This window comes from Heptranchias perlo, chromosome 3, assembly GCF_035084215.1.
Source record: "Heptranchias perlo isolate sHepPer1 chromosome 3, sHepPer1.hap1, whole genome shotgun sequence".
Taxonomy (NCBI): Eukaryota; Metazoa; Chordata; class Chondrichthyes; order Hexanchiformes; family Hexanchidae; genus Heptranchias; species Heptranchias perlo.
The window spans coordinates 30,184,988-30,207,237 of NC_090327.1; the positions used below are offsets into that span (position 1 = coordinate 30,184,988).

Genomic DNA, 22,250 nt, shown 5'->3' on the forward strand with positions numbered 1-22,250 from the left:
CAGTGGTAGGAAAATTATTGGAAAAAATTCTGAAGGACAAAATTAGTCTCCACTTGGAGAAGCAAGGATTAATCAGGGATAGTCAACATGGCTTTGTCAAGGGAAGATCATGTCTGACTAATTTGATTGAATTTTTTGAGGGGGTGACTCGGCGTGTGGATGAGGGTAACGCAGTGGATGTGGTATACATGGATTTCAGTAAGGCCTTCGATAAAGTCCCCCACAGGAGACTGGTCAAGAAGGTACGAGCCCATGGAATCCAGGGTGCCTTGGCACTTTGGATACAAAACTGGCTTAGTGGCAGAAGGCAGAGGGTGATGGTCGAAGGTTGTTTTTGTGACTGGAAGCCTGTGGCCAGTGGGGTACCACAGGGATCGGTGCTGGGTCCCTTGCTGTTTGTGGTCTACATTAATGACTTGGATATGAATGTAAAAGGTATGATCAGTAAGTTCGCTGATGATACAAAGATTGGTAGGGTGGTAAATAGCGAGGAGGATAGCCTCAGTCTGCAGGACGATATAGATGGGTTGGTCAGATGGGCGGAACAGTGGCAAATGGAATTTAACCCGGAAAAGTGCGAGGTGATGCACTTTGGAGGGACTAACAAAGCAAGGGAATTCACAATGAATGGGAGGACCCTAGGCAAGACAGAGGGTCAGAGGGATCTTGGTGTGCAAGTTCACAGATCCCTGAAGGCAGCAGAACAGGTAGATAAGGTGGTAAAGAAGGCATATGGGATACTTGCCTTTATTAGCCGAGGCATAGAATATAAGAGCAAGGAGGTTATGATGGAGCTGTATAAAACACTGGTTAGGCCACAGCTGGAGTACTGTGTGCAGTTCTGGTCGCCACACTACAGGAAGGATGTGATCGCTTTGGAGAGGGTGCAGAGGAGATTCACCAGGATGTTACCAGGGCTGGAGCGCTTCAGCTATGAAGAGAGACTGGGAAGATTGGGTTTGTTTTCCTTGGAGCAGAGGAGGCTGAGGGGGGACATGATTGAGGTGTACAAAATTATGAGGGGCACAGATAGGATGGATACTAAGGAGCTTTTTCCCTTCGTTGAGGGTTCTATAACAAGGGGACATAGATTCAAGGTAAAAGGCGGGAGGTTTAGAGGGGATTTGAGAAAGAACTTTTTCACCCAGAGGGTGGTTGGAGTCTGGAACTCACTGTCTGAAAGGGTTGTGGAGGCAGGAACCCTCACAACATTCAAGAAGCATTTGGATGAGCACTTGAAATGCCATAGCATACAAGGCTACGGACCAAATGCTGGAATATGGGATTAGAGTAGACAGGGCTGATGGCCGATGCGGACACGATGGGCCGAAGGGCCTCTCTCCGTGCTGTATAACTCTATGACTCTATGACTCTAAAATCTCACGCACATTCCCCAAAATGTTGTGTCCATGATTTACCCTCCAGTGCCCCAATATCAGTAGTGCATTAATTGTTATTAGGTTGACAACCTGTCCAATTTGGACACTTCTGATCCCTTGTGTGTGAAGGGGCCTAATTGGATTGTCCATCAGCATCAGTCTAGTGGACGTTTGGACATGTCCCCAGATCAAATACCGTTGTACAGTCAGCCCAAACACTGGGATGACATTCACCTAACTCAAGTAGCTAAGGATTTTGGCCAAATTGAGCTTCCTCAACTTTACTCTGGTTGCTACTAGATGTGGGTCTCAGGCACAATACTGACTACGGTTTGCCACTAATTGACCCTGGTATCTCAACCCAAGTGGCCATTCTAATGTTGAATTGTGAGCATCAGTCAGCAAGTGAATCAAGGCAGGAACCACATCTAAACCTGTCCTGTCCGTAGCTGGTGTCGCGTGCACTGGCATCACTGGATAGAGATCAGGAGCAGGAACTTTGGCTGACTTCTTCCCCCCTCCAAACATCTCTACAGACTCCTAGCCCACTTTGTGCGGGTATCGCTTTGTTCGACCTACCCAAAGTGGAGACCCAAGAAAATGGGGTGGATAACGTGATGACATCATTCCCACTTCATTTCCGTGCCACTTCAATTCTTCACCTGCTCCAGGCATTGTGCAACTCAAAGGGGGAGGAGAACTAGCAAGTCTGTACTCCTTTTTTCCTCTACAAAGCACAAGAGATCACCCCTGATAAGTAACGGAAATTACAAATATTTGCAAGCATACAGTACAGCAGAGGGTAGCAGAAGTGGGACTGGCAGGAATTTAGCGGGTAACGTCAGTCATCCTGCCATCTCCATCTGTGGTGTTGAGCTGTAAGGGTGCGGTTACAAGAACCGCCTCTTCACCCTCCCATCTCAATAACCCCAGGAGAACAGGCCGGAGGCTTAGTGTTGTGCCCCAAAGTCCACCCCCACTTCTCCCAGTGGCGCCTTGAATCTGACACAATGACGGGGGGTCATTGTGTCAGAAAGTTGCCCTTTATTCCTTCTAGTGGAGCATTTGATGAAGTTAAGTATGGTTTGTGACCTTTTTCTCTTGTTTTCTTCATTTAGGAGGAAGCATTATTCTGCCATTTTGAACTCAAGTGCAAGTCAAGAGATTACCAAAGCAAAATGGCATAAAAGTAAATTCTAAGAGTGCAACCAACTGTGTCACTGGAGTCCATCAACATGACAGACTTTATACCTTTCTATTTGAATGCACTTCCCAAATGCAACTGTTTACCCACCTTGCCTATTCTGAAAGAAATATATTAAAAGTTGGCTCAACTCCACATTAACTTTCTCTGCCCCTGGCTTGATACTAAGGAGAACATTGTCTAATTTGTTGATTTCTTTCTGAAAACTTTGGTTGTTCTGACCAGAAGATTCCAATCCGTGGAAGTATTCTTCAAACTGCTCCTGTTCCTGCTCAATAACCAGCCACTTAAAAAGACTGGAGTCAGACACAGAGATTTCTTTGTAGAGTGCACATACTGCAAAATTCATCCACACTTGTTCACTGACAGCGTCTGTTCTCTGTCTCTCCTTTTTTTTCACTGCCTAAGTGGAAGAGTATTATCATCAAGCTGAGAGCAGGTTTCACAATGTTTATCATGAGAATTGTTCTCAAGCTGAAGAGGCTTCAGCTGTTTTTATATTTGCTGATTTTTGTAGTGCTGCTATTTGTCTTTTTCTTTTACGCCAACATGACGAACTTAACACTCCACAGTCTCATCATCAGGAAACCGTGCAAATGTAGCCACTGCGTGTCTGAATTAGGTGTATCGGAGTGGTTTGACAGACGATACATTTCCATTATGTATCCCATCTTGACCAAAAGTAACTACACAATTCCCAAAGGGACCTACAATTGGTGGATGGTAAGTACACTTCTCAGAAGGCACCGTCACTTAATTAAAATGATGGAAAAGTCTCTTGATTGAAAGGAAACTTGGTAATGCAGGAAGACCAACAGTGTGATGTAAAATAGTGAGACACAGATTGTACATGTGCTATCCAGTATGTTGAAATCTGACGTGCTACTGGGGCAGGGAGGAGGGTCACAAAGAGGATGACCGGCTGGTCACTTCTGAAGTAACGAGGAAAGTTATTTACCACTCAGGCAGCCATAGAATAAAAAGAAAAAAGACTTGCATTTATATAGCGCCTTTCACAACCTCAGGGCATCCCAAACTCTTTACAGGTTCAGTCTTTAATCAAAAAGGCTCCGAGGTGTTTCGTTCCAAAGTATAATAGCTTTAGTAAGAAGTTATAATAAGTAGCAAAGATGTTAAAATACAAGAATACAATTAAACATATACAACCTGGCAATGTTTTATCACTGTACAAGGTTGCGAGCTGCACCTCTCGAAGATCTTTGACATTAGTTGAGCAGTCCAGCCTCGCGCCGAGTTCTAACACATACGATTTAATCCTCATCTTATATACGTTTATTAACACAAACAGTTCTATATGGGCCATGTGCAAACATCAGTAGCTTTGTCTGTCTCCAAGCTATGATTCATTCTTTAAACATTTGTTTTTCACATTACTCAACCACCCTTATCAAAACTGCTCAGGGTCTGTGCGTACAAAGACTCCTTGGACATCCCAGATAACAGAATACCTGACATTGTTAGCCTCCCTTATGATTAGTTGTCTCCAATTTATCAAGGACATTTATCTTTGCCCAAAGCATCCCGCAATCCGACCAAAGTGTGGATAACTCCCTTTACCCATCTATGCACAAGGGATAAGAATGACACATGATGCTCATTACTCAAGGGGGCCTCTGCACTAAGTAACCCAAAAGCTTGACGATGAACAGAATGCCTTGTTCACAGCCTAACAAGGTTAGCAATATTATATAGAAAGATCGTATAATGCTTTTTACAACAGCCAATGAAGTACTTTTGAAATGTAGTCACGTAATGTAGGAAACACGGCAGCTCATTTGGGCACTGCAAGCTCCCTCAAACAGCGATGACATAAATGACCAGATCATCTGTTTTAGGTGTTGGTTGAGGGATAAATATTGGCCAGAACTCTTCTGCTTTTCTACAAAATAGTGCCATGGGATTTTTTTACGTCCACCTGAGCGGTCAGATGGGGCTTCGGTTTAATGTCTCATCTGAAAGATGGCTCCTCCAACAGTGCTGCGTTCCCTCAGTACTGCACAGAATTGTCAGCCTAGATTATGTGCTCAAGTCTCCAGAGTGGGTTTTCGCCCCATAGTTTCTGACTCAGAGGCAAGAGTGCTACCACTGAGCCAAGGCTGACACCTTTGTATAAAATATACCATAAGCAGCCACACAAAGGGGGTGATATTGGATAAGCCCCGGAACTGGATGTGTGGGTCACGGTGCGTGATTAACCCGCGCCCGGTCGTTGAGATGCAGGCAGGACATAACATTCGTGCTGCCTGGTGATTTCTATGATTGCTGCATGCAGCCAACCCTACCTCCGCTGTTGAATGGTTGTGCACACCAGCACGGGGCCCCAATAACGCAAGTGGCTAACATCACTTAATGGCAACCTGCACCTATTAAAGGGAAGGTGCATTGTGGCTGCAGGAAGTGGTTGAAGTCAATTGGGAAGTGAATCTGTGCTGCAATATAGTGCAGTATGGTGATTATGGGACCTCTGGAATTTTTAATGAGCAACAACTGGGCCGCTCAATGTTTGTGGGACTCTGATATTTGCAAAATATAAGATATGGGCCCGCACAGAGTCTGAATGGAGATCAGACATCGCACACGTAAAATAAAGATACAAGTCCCATTCCTATGTTTACAAACTGTTGAGTTATGTTAAAACATTGAATAAAGGTTGTGCGCTACCAAATCCCACATCCTCCAATCTGCACGCCAGACCCCACCAATCTGCCATTCTGAGTTTGTATCAGGCTTGTGAGAGCGTGCACCAAGTTTCTCTGATGATGCACTAGAGGCCTTGGTGCAAGAGGTGGACGCACGGAGGGGCATCCTTTATCCGCAGGGGTGGGGCTAGAGGCCCTCCAGGGCTATGCTCCCAAGGGAATGGGAGGCACTAGGGGTTGAATTCAATGCCAGGCGCATAGCACCACGAACATGGATGCAGTGCAGGAAGAAGTTCAATGCTTTGACACGAGTGGTCAAGGTGAGTGAGGTCAAGTGGCATCTCCTACTGTACCACTTGCCGCATCCACTGCTCCACGCACTACATCCCCATCACCCACATACCAACAAACTCTTTCAAACAGTACTCAACTCTTCCAATCAGATGCTTTCTCTCACCCTCACACATTACCACTGTTGTAAGCCACACAACCACAACTCACAGGTCACACACACTGGCAGCTATTCAACCATGACAGCCACCTCACCCAAACATCTTGCAGGACACTCACTGACACACGTCCTGCTTTCTTGCAGGAGAAGGTGGTGCATAACAGGAGGCAGCAAGTTGCAGTCGCTCCATGGAACATAAACCTGCTGTCCTCTCTCAGGATGTCAGCATTCCTATTCCACCCCTGCCACTTCGCCAGTGCCCTTGCTGTTGCCTGTCAGCTAGCCAGCCCACTCCCTGTGGAGTATTGAAACTTTATTATAGGAACGTAGGAAGATAGGAACAGGAGTAGGCCATTTAGCCCCTCAAGTCTGTTCTACCATTCAGTGAGATCATGGTTGACCTATGACCTAACTCCATACATCCACCTTAGCCCCATATCCCTTAATACCTTTGGCTAAAAAAAATCTGTCAATCTCAGATTTAAAATTAACAACTGAGTTACCATTTGCAGAAGAGCATTCCAAACTTCTACCTCCCTTTGCGTGTAGAAGTGTTTCCTAACTTCACTCCTGCAAGTCCTGGCTCTAAATTTTAGGCTATGTCCCCTAGTCCTAGTATTCAAGTATAGGAGACCTCCAAAAACAGGTACAAATGTATCAGCAGCCAGAAGCAATAATCCAGCAACTAACCTGTAACTCCTGCATGATCCCTTTAAATAGCGTTGGTGGGGGAATCCTCCATGCTGTTTAAGACCTGTTCAACTGTGCGAGGTTAAGACAGTGCATTGGCTGGAGCGTGGTGTTCCAAAATGGCATCTGTCCCTTTAAATCAACGTTGCACGCTAATCCACGGCATATTCTCTCTACTTTACATGGTGCCGGTGTTTGTTATCTGAGTTTGTGCAAACGCCTTTATGAATATGGCATCCAGCGTACGTCATGATAGAAATGTGCACATGCATTCCAGATGCCATTTTGGGCCCTTAGGAGACCGTGTAGCGCCTACACAATTGGCGTTATGCGGCTCAATTTAGACCCCTATCAGTTAATACAATGTAAGACAGAGACTTTGTAATATTGGCAAACAGTGTACAATGCAAATATGTGTATCTGACAGGCAGTGAGGCCAAAAAGTCGTGGGGGAAATTTTAATCGGGAGCCGGGAAGCGGGCGAGGGGGTGGGGGGAGTTCCTGATGGGAAACCCAGAAGTACGGGTTTCCTGGACAACCGTACAATTTTGACGTAAGAACGTCTTTCATTTTTTTTGTAGATTTCCCGTCCAACAGGCCAGCCAGATTGACAGGCTGGCCGTCAGTCAGACGGGAGAACAGCCAGGGAACGGATGTCAGGTCATTGTCATAACGGATGTCATAGCGCATTGTCACAACAAAACATTTCTAAGTAACTTGAGTTATTCTTGAAGTGAAAGTGACTTTTGTTATGTAGGCAAATGCGGCAACCATTCTGGGCCAGCCCAGCTGAGATCAGCCAACTCAGCACAAATTGGGGATCAAGTCCATTGTTATTCAATTATTCCACTCTGACAAATATCCAAGATGACTTTGAAATCATTATGGAGAAGATACTTAGCAAATTAAAGACCCTGGTCCAGATTGCATATATTCTAGGATTAGAAAGAAACTAGGGGGGAAATTTGTGCAGCATTCGATATAGGCATTCAGTAGACACTGGTGAAGCTCTGCAGGACATGAGCAAGCAAACATTGTGCCAACCACCAGAGGTAGAACAGTTAGTGAAGGTTATTATTTAAAGGGAGATGGTACTAAAGAACTTATTCAAACTTAAAACAGACAAATCACTGGGACCTGATAGTTTATATCTGAATATCCAACTGATTCATTAATGTCCTTTAGGGAAGGAAACCTGTTGTTCTTACCCAGTCTGGCCCATATGTGACTCCAGGCCCATACCAATGTGGTTTGCTCTTAACTGCCCTCTGAAATGGCCTAGCAAGCCACTCAGTTGTATCATCACCTTCTCAAGCCAACTAGGGATGGTCAATAAATTGCAGCCTTGCTAGTGAGGCCCACATCCCAAGAATGATTTTTATTAAATCCTGAGAAAAGCTGAGAAATAAACTATGGAGGCTCTAACTAGAATTTCCAAAGATGCTTTTGAAAGGAAAATTATGCCAGAGGACTGGAGGGAGGCAAATGTGACTCCCTTCTTCAAAAAAGGAGACAGAGATAAATCAGGAAATTATACGCCATTTAGAGTTACTTGTGTTTACTTTAGTAAACAATAACACAAGATGAGATTACTAAGTACTTGAAGAAACATGATTTAATCAAGGCCAGGCAGCATAGATTTCTAAAAGGCAGCTCATGTTTGGCCAACTTTATAGAGTTTTTTGAAGAAATAACAGATCGAATGGGTAAAGGAAATTCAACGAAAGTGATTTATATAGATTTTCGAAAAGCATTTGATAATGTACCACATGAAAGGCTTAAGGCAAAAATAAAGGTGCAAGGAATTTGTGTGATGTGGGCACAAGGATGTAGAGCAGTTTGGAGGGCAGAAAGCAAAGGGAATGGGTAAAAAGAAATTTCTCAGACTAGAAATATGTGGTGAGTAGTATTCCATAGTGGTCTGAGCTGGGGCTTCTCTTATATTTAATAAATATGCAAATGATCAGGAATTGAGGGAGAATTATTGAAGTTTGATAAAATTGTGATGAGGATTTTGAAAGATTGCAGTAGGATCTGGATAGGCTAACAGGATGGGCAGAAAGGAGGCAGATGCAGTTAAATGTAAAGAAAGAAAGAACTTGCATTTATATCGGGCCTTTCACAACCTTAGGATGTCCCAAACCGCTTTACAGCTAATGAAGTACTTTGAAGTGTAGTCACTGTTGTAATGTAGGAAAGTCAGCTAATTTGCGCACAGCAAGGTCCCACAACAGCAATTAGATAATGACCAGATAATCATTTTTTTTTAGCGTTGTTGGTTGAGGGATAAATATTGGGCCATGACATCAGGGACAACGCCCCTGCTCTTCTTCAAAATAGTGCCATGGGATCTTTAACATCCACCTGAGGAAGCAGACAGGGCCTCGGTTTAACGTTTTATCCAAAAGATGGCACCTCCGACATTGCAGCACTCCCTCAGTACTGCACTGAAGTGGCAGCCTAGATCATGTGATCAAGTCTCTGGAGTGGGTCTTGACCCCACAACTAGGCAGAAAGGAAATGGGTGACCGCCAGGCAGAGTAAACAGGCAGAAAGGAAATGGGTGACCGCCAGGCAGAGTAAAAGGACTAGGCAGGTAAAGCAGGAGTCCCCTGGGGCCATCTCCCTCTCAAACAGATATACCGCTTTGGATATTATTGGGGGAGATGGCTTATCGGGGAAAGCAGCAAGAGCCAACTTTGTGGCACCACGGGTGGCTCTGCTGCACAGGAGGGGAGGAAGAAAAGTGGCAGGGCTATAGTGATAGGGGATTCAATTGTAAGGGGAACAGATAGGCGTTTCTGCGGCCACAAACGTGACTCCAGGATTGTATGTTGCCTCCCTGGTGCTAGAGTCAAAGATATCACGGAGCGGCTGCAGGGCATTCTGGAGGGGGAGGGTGAACAGCCAGTAGTCATGGTCCATATCGGTACCAACGACATAGGTAAAAAAAAGGATGAGGTCCTGCAAGGTGAATTTAAGGAGTTAGGAGATAAATTAAAAAGCAGGACCTCAAAGGTAGTGATCTCAAGATTACTACCAGTGCCACGTGCTAGTGAGTGTAGGAACAGGAGAATAGACCGGATGAATGCGTGGCTGCAGGGATGGTGTAGGAGGGAGGGATTTAAATTCCTGGGACATTGGGACCAGTTCTGGGGAAGGTGGGACCTGTACAAGCGGGACGGTTACACCCGAGCAGGAGCGGGACCAATGTCCTCGCGGGGTTATTTGCTAGTGCTGTTGGGGAAGATTTAAACTAGAGTGGCAGGGGGATGGGAACCTGAGCGGGGAGTCAGAAGGGAGTAAAGTTGAGAGCAGCAAGAAAGGGGAAGACCCAGGGGAAATTTACAATACAAATAGTACAAACAGTTGTTCAAGAACAAGTGAGAGGGAAAAGCGTAGAGCAGCAGAAAGAAAGTGTACTTTAGACACGACAGATAAAGTGAAAACTAGAAGGCGTAAAGCGATTAACCCAGCATCAAAGCAGAAGGTCAGGCAAGGGTGTGTGACTCAACTAAGAGTTCTATATGCAAATGCACGGAGTATAAGGAATAAATTAAATGAACTACAGATTCAAATTCAAATTGGAGGGTATGACATGATAGCTATTACTGAGACATGGCTGCAGGATGGTCAGGATTGGGAACTAAATAAGGTTATAAGGTCTACAGGAGAGATAGGGAAAATGGAAGAGGGGGAGGAGTAGCCTTAATGATTAGAGATGAAATAACTTCAATGATAAAGGAGGATATAACGAGGGGTAAGCAGCCAACAGGGACCTTATGGATTGAATTGAGAAATAGGAAAGGATCTAAGACTATAGTGGGAGTTGTGTATAGGATCCCTGGCAGCAGCTCTGAAGTGCTAGATTGTATAAATGCAGAGATTAGACAAGCGTGTAACAAAGGCATAGTGGTCTTAATGGCGGATTTTATCCTTCACATAGATTGAGAAATGATGTGGAGATGCCGGTGATGGACTGGGGTGGACAAATGTAAGGAATCTTACAACACCAGGTTATAGTCCAACAATTTTATTTTAAAATCACAAGCTTTCGGAGATTATCCCCTTCGTCAGGTGAGTGAATGAATAAGAGGTTCGCAAATCGCATATCTTATATTAGGCTTGGACACCATCACACCAATCAAAAGGTGTCGTTGGTGTTCAGACAGGTTAGCCACGGAAAACAGTAGGTCCCAGTATGCTGAATACACATTGTGTCAAATTACACAGACAGAGAGAAAGAGACCCAAAAGGCAGAGAGAGAGAGAGAATATTAAAAAAAGATAAGATACAAAGATCAACAAAGGGTCACAAAACAGATAGTAAGAGCTACAAAAAGATAGTATGAAAAGAAACTTGCTAGGGATATCAAAACCAATACAAAGAATTTTTATAGTTATATTAGGAAAAAGAGGGTGGTCAGGAGCAGTGTTGGTCCCCTAAAAACTGAAAGTGGGGATATTGTCATTGACAATGGGGAAATGGCAGACATGTTGAACAATTACCTTGCGTCAGTATTTACAGTCGAAAAAGAGGATAGCATGCCGGAAATCCCAAGAAAACTAATATTGAATCGGGGACAGGGACTCAATAAAATTAACGTAAGTAAAACAAAAGTAATGAAGAAAATAATAGCACTAAAGAGTGACAAATTCCCAGGACCAGATGGTTTCCATCCTAGGGTTTTAAAGGAAGTAGGTGAGCACATTGCAGATGCCTTAACTATAATCTTTCAACGTTCTCTAGATTCAGGAACTGTCCCTCTAGATTGGAAAATTGCACATGTCACTCTGCTTTTTAAGAAAGGAGAGAGAGGGAATCCAGGGAAATATAGACCAGTTAGCTTAACATCTGTTGTGGGGAAAATGCTGGAGTCTATAATTAAGGATAGGGTGACTGAACACCTCGAGAATTTTCAGTTAATCAGAGAGAGCCAGCATGGATTTGTGAAAGGTAGGTCCTGCCTGACAAACCTGATTGAATTTTTTGAAGAGGTGACTAAAGTAGTGGACAGGGGAATGTCAATGGATGTTATTTATGTGGACTTCCAGAAAGCATTTAATAAGGTCCCACATAAGAGACTGTTAGCTAAGATAGAAGCCCATGGAATCGAGGGAAAAGTACGGACTTGGTTAGAAAGTTGGCTGAGCGAAAGACGACAGAGAGTAGAGATAATGGGTTGGTACTCACATTGGCAGGATGTGACCAGTGGAGTCCCGCAGGGATCTGTCGTGGGGCCTCAATTATTCACAATATTTAATAACGACTTAGATGAAGGCATAGAAAGTCTCATATCTAAGTTTGCCAATGACACAAAGATTGGTGGCATTGTAAGCAGTGTAGATGAAAACATAAAATTACAAAGGGATATTGAAAACTGGCAAATGGAATTCAATGTAGGCAAATGTGAGGTCATTCACTTTGGATCAAAAAAGGATAGAACAGGGTACTTTCTAAATGGTAAAAAGTTAAAAACAGTGGATGTCCAAAGGGACTTAGGGATTCAGGTACATAGATCATTGAAGTTTCATGAACAGGTGCAGAAAATAATCAAGAAGGCTAATGGAATGCTGGCCTTTATATCTAGAGGACTGGAGTACAAGGGGGCAGAAGTTATGCTGCAGCTATACAAAACCCTGGTTAGACCGCACCTGGAATGCTGTGAGCAGTTCTGGGCACCGCACCTTCGGAAGGACATATTGGTCTTGGAGGGAGTGCAGCATAGGTTTACTAGAATGATACCCGGACTTCAAGGGTTAAGTTACGAGGAGAGATTACACAAATTGGGGTTGTATTCTCTGCAGTTTCGAAGGTTAAGGTGTGATCTGATCGAAGTTTATAAGATATTAAGGGGAACGGATAGGGTGGATAGAGAGAAACTATTTCCGCTGGTTGGGGATTTTAGGAGCAGGGGGCACAGTCTAAAAATTAGAGCCAGACCCTTCAGGAGCGAGATTACAAAACATTTCTACACACAAAGGGTTGTAGAAATTTGGAACTCTCTTCCGCAAATGACAATTGATACTAGCTCAATTGCTCAATTTAAATCTGAGATAGATAGCTTTTTGGCAACCAAAGGTATTAAGGGATATGGGCCAAAGGCAGGTATATGGACTTAGATCACAGATCAGCCATGATCTTATCAAATGGCGGAGCAGGCACGAGGGGCTGAATGGCCTCCTCCTGTTCCAATGTTCCTATGTTCTGACTCAGAGGCGAGAGTGCTACCACTGACCCAAGACTGACACAATGTAGAAAAATATTAAATAATAAATTTTGGAGGTAAGAATAAGAAAAAGAGATACACAGTTACAAATACAGACTGACTGATACATCTTCAATGATAAGATTTTAAATGGAGCAGATTAGCAGAGTTACCTTGGTGTGCAGATAAACAAGTCATTAAATGCAGCAGCACAAGTAGATAAGTCCATTAAAGAGGCAAATGGAATCCTTGATTTGGTATCTAGAGTCAAATACAAAAGTAAAGAGGTAATATTGAACTTGTAAAATACCTTAATTGAAGTACTGTGTGTTGTTTTAGGCATCCCATTATAGAAAGGATATAACAATAGAAAAGGTCCAGTATAGATTCACTAGGATTTACAGTTATGTAGAGAAACTTGGGAAGTTAGCATGCATTTGGAAAATTGGCCCCTAAGTGCCACCTTCTCAAATTTGCTGACAGCATTAAACTAGGAAGAGCAGCAAAGCCAGAGGATGCAGTGAAATATTTACAGAAGGATTTAGCCTAGATTGCAATTGGGCAGATGGATGTCAAAATAAATTCAGCTCCAATAAATGGAAGGCTTTGCACATTGTTCAAAAGAATGTGCATTATATACAATTAACGGGATTGAGTTAGCAGTGGGAAACTTAGAAAAAGACCCCAGGGATGACAGTTGACTCATTGCTTTCAACATCTAGACAATGTGTCAAAGCAATTTAAAAAACAAATAGAATCCTGGGAAATGAAGCAAGAATAGTGCAGTACACGTCTTGGGGCTCGTCAAAGACTAAAGCCCCAATTTTAACTGCCCACGCCAACAAGAATGGGGTACACAGGAGGATTAAAATTGTGGCCACGTCCTTACCTCCACATTCGTGCCGCACTCCCGCCCACCACCATTTTAACTCCCAGATTTCAGGAGGCATCAGAGGCGCCTGGTGCAGGCAGGCCAGGGCCTCATAAATTTTCAGCAGGCAGACTCCTGTGACGCAAATAGGACCCAGACACATTTTTTAACTCAGAATCTCACAAGTCGAGCTGACTGCCAGTGAAACCTGGCAGCAAATAAAATGATCACTATGAAACAACTTTGCTGGTTCTTCTCCTGTTTCCACATTGCAGAGTGGCTGCAATCACCTAAACTCAGCATGGTAGCAGTGTGACTATATAAAAAAAATAAATCAGAGCTCTGATGTCTGGACAAGTGTATTCCATTAGAAAAGGGTCATATTTCACTGCATCTGCAGTTTTAGAATACACTTAATACAATGTTGTGGAATGTGATGGAGGGGGCAGGGAATTAAGTGGTGCCAAATCAGGGGTTTGGAAGTTATCGGAATATGTATGTCATAGGACCTTGATTTGTATATTATAAGTGGCCTGCCACCTGAAGCAGGTGGATGCTCCAGCCATCCATCTCAGGACCCAAGATGGCAGCGACCGTAGTTGCCCCAGGAAGCTGTGGAAGCTACATCATTAAATAAATTTAAAACAGAAATAGACAGTTTCCTAGAAGTAAAGGGAATTAGGGGTTACGGGGAGCGGGCAGGAAATTGGACATGAATTTAGATTTGAGGTTAGGATCAGATCAGCCATGATCTTATTGAATGGCGGAGCAGGCTCGAGGGGCCGATTGGCCTACTCCTGCTCCTATTTCTTATGTTCTTATGTTCTTAAATGAGTGGTAGGTGACCTACTTTGGGCCACTATGGAGAGAGTGAAAATCGGCCCTCTCGTGTGTTTCTTTCATAGTCACTAAATGTTTTAAGTTTTTGGGGAATACAGACTTTTATACACTTCCTGATTTGATGTTTGTATGTGGGTGAGGTGATAGTCCTGCCCACTACATGGAGTCCAAATGTCGATTACAGAAATTTGAACAGAATGGAAAGCTGAATTCTGAACATGGAACAGAGGAATGACAGTAGTAATAACAGGTTTCTTTTAGAATAAATGCACTCTCACGCTGCAGGTAATAAACTTGAGACATTAACTGTCTTCTTTTCGAGAATTGTGCCAGATTAGAAATAAAGGATTTATCTACTTTGCACAATCTGTAAATTTGCAGACATTGACAAACAACAACAGCAACTTGCATTTATGTAGCGCCTTTAACGTGGTAAAACATTTCAAGGCGCTTCACAGGAGCGTTATCAAACAAAATTTGTTACTGAGCCACATAAGGAGAGATTAGGACGGATGAGGGTCACAGAGGTAGGTTTTAAGGAGTGCCTTAAAGAAAGAGCGCCTTAAAAAGGTAGAGAGGCAGAGAGGTTTAGGGAGGAAATTCAAGAACTTAGGGCCTATGCAGCTGAAGGCATGGCCGCCAATGGTGGAGCGATTAAAATTGGGGATGCGCAAGAGGCAAAAATTGGAGGAGTACAGTGATCTCGGAGGGTTGTAGGGCTGGAGAAGGTTACAGAGATGGTGGTGGGGGGGCAGGTGAGGCCATTAAGGGATTTGAAAACAAGGATGAGAATTTTAAAATCGAGGTGTTCCCGGATCGGGAGCCAATGTAGGTCAGTAGATGGGTCTTGGTGTGAGTTAGGATACGGGCAACAGAGTTTTGGATGAGCTCAAGTTTATGGAGGATGGAAGGTGAGAGGCCATCCAGGAGAGCATTGAAATAGTCAAGTCTAGAGGTAACAAAGGCATGGATGAAGGTTTCAGCAGCAGATGAACTAAGGCAGGGGCAGAGACGGGCGATGTAAAGGAGGTGGAAGTAGGCGGTCTTGGTGATGGAGCGGATATGTGGTCGGAAGCTCATCTCAGGGAAAAACAGGACACTAAGGCTGTGAACGGTCTGGTTCAGCCTCAGACAGTGGCCAGAGAGAGGGATGAAGTGGCTGGGGAATGGAGTTTGTGGCAGGGACTGAAGACAATGACTTCAGTCTTCCCAATATTTAGTTGGAGGAAATTTTTGCTCATGCAGTGACAAATCAGAGACAGTGGAGGGGTTGAGGGAGGTGATGGTGAGGTAGAACTGGGTGTCGTCAGCGTACATGTGGAACTTGATGTGTTTTTGGATGATGTCACCGAGGACAGCATGTAGATGAGAAATAGGAGGGGGTCAAGGATAGATCCTTGGGGGGCTCCAAAAGTAATGGTGCTGGAGTGGAAAGGGAAGCCATTGCAGGTAGATAAGAATGGAACCAGGCAAGCGCAGTCCCTCCCAGCTAGCCGACGGAGGAGAGGCATTGGAGGAGGATGAGGGACACTTCAAGCAGGGTCCACCCAGACATCAAATAGTCTTCTGCTACTACTAATTTCTGACAACATCACGAGGGAATCCATCCAGGACAGACAGCTTCGACTGAAATGCACCTGAATCAGGAGAATTACATTGCCTGCTCTTCATAAACTCATAAAAAACGATACAACACAGAATTTTTCATAATTGACATGGAAGCTCTGTTTCTGCCAAGCTTACCATCAGGTAACATGGAAAAGAGGAAAAGAAGGGGGAGCAATGATGGAACTTTGAAGGGAGGCAATGATGGAACATTGAAAGTGGGCAATGATGGAACTTTGAAGGGGGCAATGATGGAACTTTAAAGGGGGCAATGATGGAACTTTGAAGGGGACAATAATGGAACTTTAAAGGGGGCAATGATGGAACTTTGAAAGTGGGCAATGATGGAACTTTGAAGGGGGCAATGATGGAACTTTAAAGGGGGCAATGATGGAACTTTGAAGGGGGCAATGATGGAACTTTAAAGGGGGCAATGATCGAACTTTGAAGGGGACAATAATGGAACATTAAAGGGGGCAATGATGGAACTTTGAAGGGGACAATAATGGAACTTTGAAAGGGGGCAATGATGGAACATTGAAGGGGGCAATGATGGAACTTTGAAAGGGGGCAATGATGGAACATTGAAGGGGGCAATGATGGAACTTTGAAGGGGACAATAATGGAACTTTGAAAGGGGGCAATGAGGGAACATTGAAGGGGGCAATGATGGACCTTTGAAAGGGGGCAATGATGGAACATTGAAGGGGGCAATGATGGAACTTTGAAAGGGGGCAATGATGGAACATTGAAGGGGGCAATGATGGAACTTTGAAAGGGGGCAATGATGGAACATTGAAGGGGGGCAATGATGGAACATTGAAGGGGGCAATGATGGAACTTTGAAGGGGACAATAATGGAACTTTAAAGGGGGCAATGATGGAACTTTGAAAGGGGGCAATGATGGAACATTGAAGGGGGGCAATGATGGAACATTGAAGGGGGCAATGATGGAACTTTGAAGGGGACAATAATGGAACTTTGAAAGGGGGCAATGAGGGAACATTGAAGGGGGCAGTGATGGACCTTTGAAAGGGGGCAATGATGGAACATTGAAGGGGGCAATGATGGAACTTTGAAGGGGACAATAATGAAACTTTAAAGGGGGCAATGATGGAACATTGAAGGGGGCAATGATGGAACTTTGAAAGGGGGCAATGATGGAACATTGAAGGGGGCAATGATGGAACTTTGAAGGGGACAATAATGGAACTTTAAAGGGGGCAATGAGGGAACATTGAAGGGGGCAATGATGGAACTTTGAAAGGGGGCAATGATGGAACATTGAAGGGGGCAATGATGGAACTTTAAAGGGGGCAATGAGGGAACATTGAAGGGGGCAATGATGGAACTTTGAAAGGGGGCAATGATGGAACATTGAAGGGGGCAATGATGGAACTTTGAAAGGGGGCAATGATGGAACATTGAAGGGGGCAATGATGGAACTTTGAAAGGGGGCAATGATGGAACATTGAAGGGGGCAATGATGGAACTTTGAAAGGGGGCAATGATGGAACTTTGAAGGGGGCAATGATGGAACTTTGAAAGGGGGCAATGATGGAACTTTGAAGGGGGCAATGATGGAACTTTGAAGGGGGCAATGATGGAACTTTGAAGGGGGCAATGATGGACCTTTGAAAGGGGGCAATGATGGAACTTTGAAGGGGGCAATGATGGAACTTTGAAAGGGGGCAATGATGGAACTTTGAAGGGGGCAATGATGGAACTTTGAAGGGGGCAATGATGGAACTTTGAAAGGGGGCAGTGATGGAACTTTGAAGGGGGCAATGATGGAACATTGAAGGGGACAATAATGGAACTTTGAAGGGGGCAATGATGGAACTTTGAAGGGGGCAATGATGGAACTTTGAAGGGGACAATAATGGAACTTTGAAGGGGGCAATAATGGAACATTGAAGGGGGCAATGATGGAACATTGAAGGGGGGCAATGATGGAACTTTGAAGGGGACAATAATGGAACTTTGAAGGGGGCAATGATGGAACTTTGAAGGGTGCAATCATGGAACTTTGAAGGGGGCAATGATGGAACTTTGAAGGGGGCAATGATGGAACTTTGAAGGGGGCAATGATGGAACTTTGAAGGGGCAATGATGGAACATTGAAGGGGGCAATGATGGAACATTGAAGGGGGTAATAATGGAACTTTAAAGGGGGGCAATGATGGAACTTTGAAGGGGGCAATGATGGAACATTGAAGGGCGCAATGATGGAACATTGAAGGGGGCAATGATGGAACTTTGAAGGGGCAATGATGGAACATTGAAGGGGGCAATGATGGAACTTTGAAGGGGGGCAATGATGGAACTTTGAAGAGGCAATAATGGAACTTTCAACGGGGAAATTTTGGAACTTTGAAGAGGGGGAGATGATGGAACTTTGTAGAGGGGGCAATGATAGAACATTGTAGGGGGGCAATGATGGAACATTGAAGGTGGGCAATGATGGAACATTGCAGGGGGGCAATAATGGAACTTTGAAGGGGGGCAATAATGGAACTTTGAAGGGGGGCAATAATGGAACTTTGAAGGGGGGCAACAATGGAACTTTGAAGAGGGGCAATGATAGAACATCGAAGGGGGCAATAATGGAACTTTGAAGGGGGGCAATGATGGAACTTTGAAGGGGCAATAATGGAACTTTGAAGGGGACAATAATGGAACTTTGAAGGGGGGCAATGATGGAACATTGAAGGGGGCGATGATGGAACTTTGAAGGGGGCAATGATGGAACTTCGAAGGGGGCAATAATGGAACATTGAAGGGGGCAATAATGGAACTTTGAAGGGGGGCAATGATGGAACTTTGAAGGGGGCAATAATGGAACTTTGAAGGGGGGCAATGATGGAACTTTGAAGGGGCAATGTTGGAACTTTGAAAGTGGACAATGATGGAACTTTGAAGGGGGCAATAATGGAACATTGAAGGGGACAATGATGGAACATTGAAAGTGGACAATGATGGAATTTTAAGGGGTCAATGATGGAACTTTAAAGGGGGCAATGATGGAACTTTGAAGGGGACAATAATGGAACTTTAAAGGGGGCAATCATGGAACTTTGAAGGGGACAATAATGGAAATTGAAGGGGGCAATGATGGAACTTTGAAAGGGGGCAATGATGGAACTTTGAAGGGGGAAATGATGGAACTTTGAAGGGGGCAATGATGGAACTTTGAAAGGGGGCAATGATGGAACTTTGAAGGGGGCAATGATGGAACTTTGAAGGGGGCAATGATGGAACATTGAAGGGGGCAATAATGGAACTTTGAAGGGGGCAATGATGGAACTTTGAAAGGGGGCAATGATGGAACTTTGAAGGGGGCAATGATGGAACTTTGAAGGGGGCAATGATGGAACTTTGAAGGGGGCAATGATGGAACATTGAAGGGGACAATAATGGAACTTTGAAGGGGGCAATGATGGAACTTTGAAGGGGGCAATGATGGAACTTTGAAGGGGACAATAATGGAACTTTGAAGGGGGCAATAATGGAACATTGAAGGGGGCAATGATGGAACATTGAAGGGGGGCAATGATGGAACTTTGAAGGGGACAATAATGGAACTTTGAAGGGGGCAATGATGGAACTTTGAAGGGTGCAATCATGGAACTTTGAAGGGGGCAATGATGGAACTTTGAAGGGGGCAATGATGGAACTTTGAAGGGGGCAATGATGGAACTTTGAAGGGGCAATGATGGAACATTGAAGGGGGCAATGATGGAACATTGAAGGGGGTAATAATGGAACTTTAAAGGGGGGCAATGATGGAACTTTGAAGGGGGCAATGATGGAACATTGAAGGGCGCAATGATGGAACATTGAAGGGGGCAATGATGGAACTTTGAAGGGGCAATGATGGAACATTGAAGGGGGCAATGATGGAACATTGAAGGGGGCAATGATGGAACTTTGAAGGGGGGCAATGATGGAACTTTGAAGAGGCAATAATGGAACTTTCAACGGGGAAATTTTGGAACTTTGAAGAGGGGGAGATGATGGAACTTTGTAGAGGGGGCAATGATAGAACATTGTAGGGGGGCAATGATGGAACATTGAAGGTGGGCAATGATGGAACATTGCAGGGGGGCAATAATGGAACTTTGAAGGGGGGCAATAATGGAACTTTGAAGGGGGGCAATAATGGAACTTTGAAGGGGGGCAACAATGGAACTTTGAAGAGGGGCAATGATAGAACATCGAAGGGGGCAATAATGAAACTTTGAAGGGGGGCAATGATGGAACTTTGAAGGGGCAATAATGGAACTTTGAAGGGGACAATAATGGAACTTTGAAGGGGGGCAATGATGGAACATTGAAGGGGGCGATGATGGAACTTTGAAGGGGGCAATGATGGAACTTCGAAGGGGGCAATAATGGAACATTGAAGGGGGCAATAATGGAACTTTGAAGGGGGGCAATGTTGGAACTTTGAAGGGGGCAATAATGGAACTTTGAAGGGGGGCAATGATGGAACTTTGAAGGGGCAATGTTGGAACTTTGAAAGTGGACAATGATGGAACTTTGAAGGGGGCAATAATGGAATTTTGAAGGGGAGCAATAATGGAACATTGAAGGGGACAATGATGGAACATTGAAAGTGGACAATGATGGAATTTTAAGGGGTCAATGATGGAACTTTAAAGGGGGCAATGATGGAACTTTGAAGGGGACAATAATGGAACTTTAAAGGGGGCAATCATGGAACTTTGAAGGGGACAATAATGGAAATTGAAGGGGGCAATGATGGAACTTTGAAAGGGGGCAATGATGGAACTTTGAAGGGGGAAATGATGGAACTTTGAAGGGGGCAATGATGGAACTTTAAAGGGGGCAATGATGGAACTTTGAAGGGGGCAATGATGGAACATTGAAGGGGGCAATAATGGAACTTTGAAGGGGGGCAATGATGGAACTTTGAAAGGGGGCAATGATGGAACTTTGAAGGGGGCAATGATGGAACTTTGAAGGGGACAATAATGGAACATTGAAGGGGGGCAATGATGGAACTTTGAAGGGGGCAATGATGGAACTTTGAAGGGGGCAATGATGGAACATTGAAGGGGGCAATAATGGAACTTTGAAGGGGGGCAATGATAGAACTTTGAAGGGGGCAATGATGGAACTTTGAAGGGGGCAATGATGGAACTTTGAAAGGGGGCAATGATAGAACTTTGAAGGGGGCAATGATGGAACTTTGAAGGGGGCAATGATGGAACTTTGAAAGGGGGCAATGATGGAACTTTGAAGGGGGCAATGATGGAACTTTGAAGGGGGCAATGATGGAACTTTGAAAGGGGGCAATGATGGAACTTTGAAGGGGGCAATGATGGAACTTTGAAAGAGGGCAGTGATGGAACTTTGAAGGGGGCAATGATGGAACTTTGAAGGGGGCAATGATGGAACTTTGAAGGGGGCAATGATGGAACTTTGAAGGGGACAATAATGCAATATTGAAGGGGGGCAATGATGGAAATTTGAAGGGGGCAATGATGGAACTTTGAAGGGGACAATGATGGAACTTTGAAGGGGGCAATGATGGAACTTTGAAGGGTGCAATGATGGAACTTTGAAGGGGGCAATGATGGAACTTTGAAGGGGGCAATGATGGAACTTTGAAGGGGGCAATGATGGAACTTTGAAGGGGGCAATGATGGAACATTGAAGGGGGCAATGATGGAACATTGAAGGGGGCAATGATGGAACTTTGAAGGGGGCAATGATGGAACATTGAAGGGGGCAATGATGGAACATTGAAGGGGGGCAATGATGGAACTTTGAAGGGGGCAATGATGGAACATTGAAGGGGGCAATAATGGAACTTTGAAGGGGGCAATGATGGAACTTTGAAAGAGGGCAATAATGGAACTTTGAAGGGGGGCAATGATGGAACTTTGAAAGGGGGCAATGGTGGAACTTTGAAGGGGGCAATGATGGAACTTTGAAGGGGACAATAATGGAACTTTGAAAGGGGGCAATGATGGAACTTTAAAGGGGGCAATGATGGAACATTGAAGGGGGCAATGATGGAACTTTGAAGGGGGCAATGATGGAACTTTGAAGGGGGCAATGATGGAACTTTGAAAGGGGGCAATGATAGAACTTTGAAGGGGGCAATGATGGAACTTTGAGGGGGCAATGATGGAACTTTGAAAGCGGGCAATGATGGAACTTTGAAGGGGGCAATGATGGAACTTTGAAAGGGGGCAATGATGGAACTTTGAAGGGGGCAATGATGGAACTTTGAAAGGGGGCAATGATGGAACTTTGAAGGGGGCAATGATGGAACTTTGAAGGGGGCAATGATGGAACTTTGAAGGGGG

At 44.4% G+C, this 22,250-nt stretch overlaps 1 protein-coding gene across 6 annotated transcripts in view; it reads left to right on the plus strand.

Annotated features, from left to right (window-relative positions):
- The window catches only part of LOC137311362 (CMP-N-acetylneuraminate-beta-galactosamide-alpha-2,3-sialyltransferase 1-like), a 197,434-nt gene that overhangs the window by 105,512 nt on the left and 69,672 nt on the right, over positions 1-22,250 (plus strand). For all 6 annotated transcript variants that reach the window (XM_067978649.1, XM_067978626.1, XM_067978636.1 and 3 more), the window contains one exon: positions 2,498-3,306. In XM_067978649.1, the coding sequence (XP_067834750.1) occupies positions 3,031-3,306 (276 nt within the window). In that variant the 5' untranslated portion in view covers positions 2,498-3,030. The remainder of the gene's footprint in view (positions 1-2,497; positions 3,307-22,250) is intronic.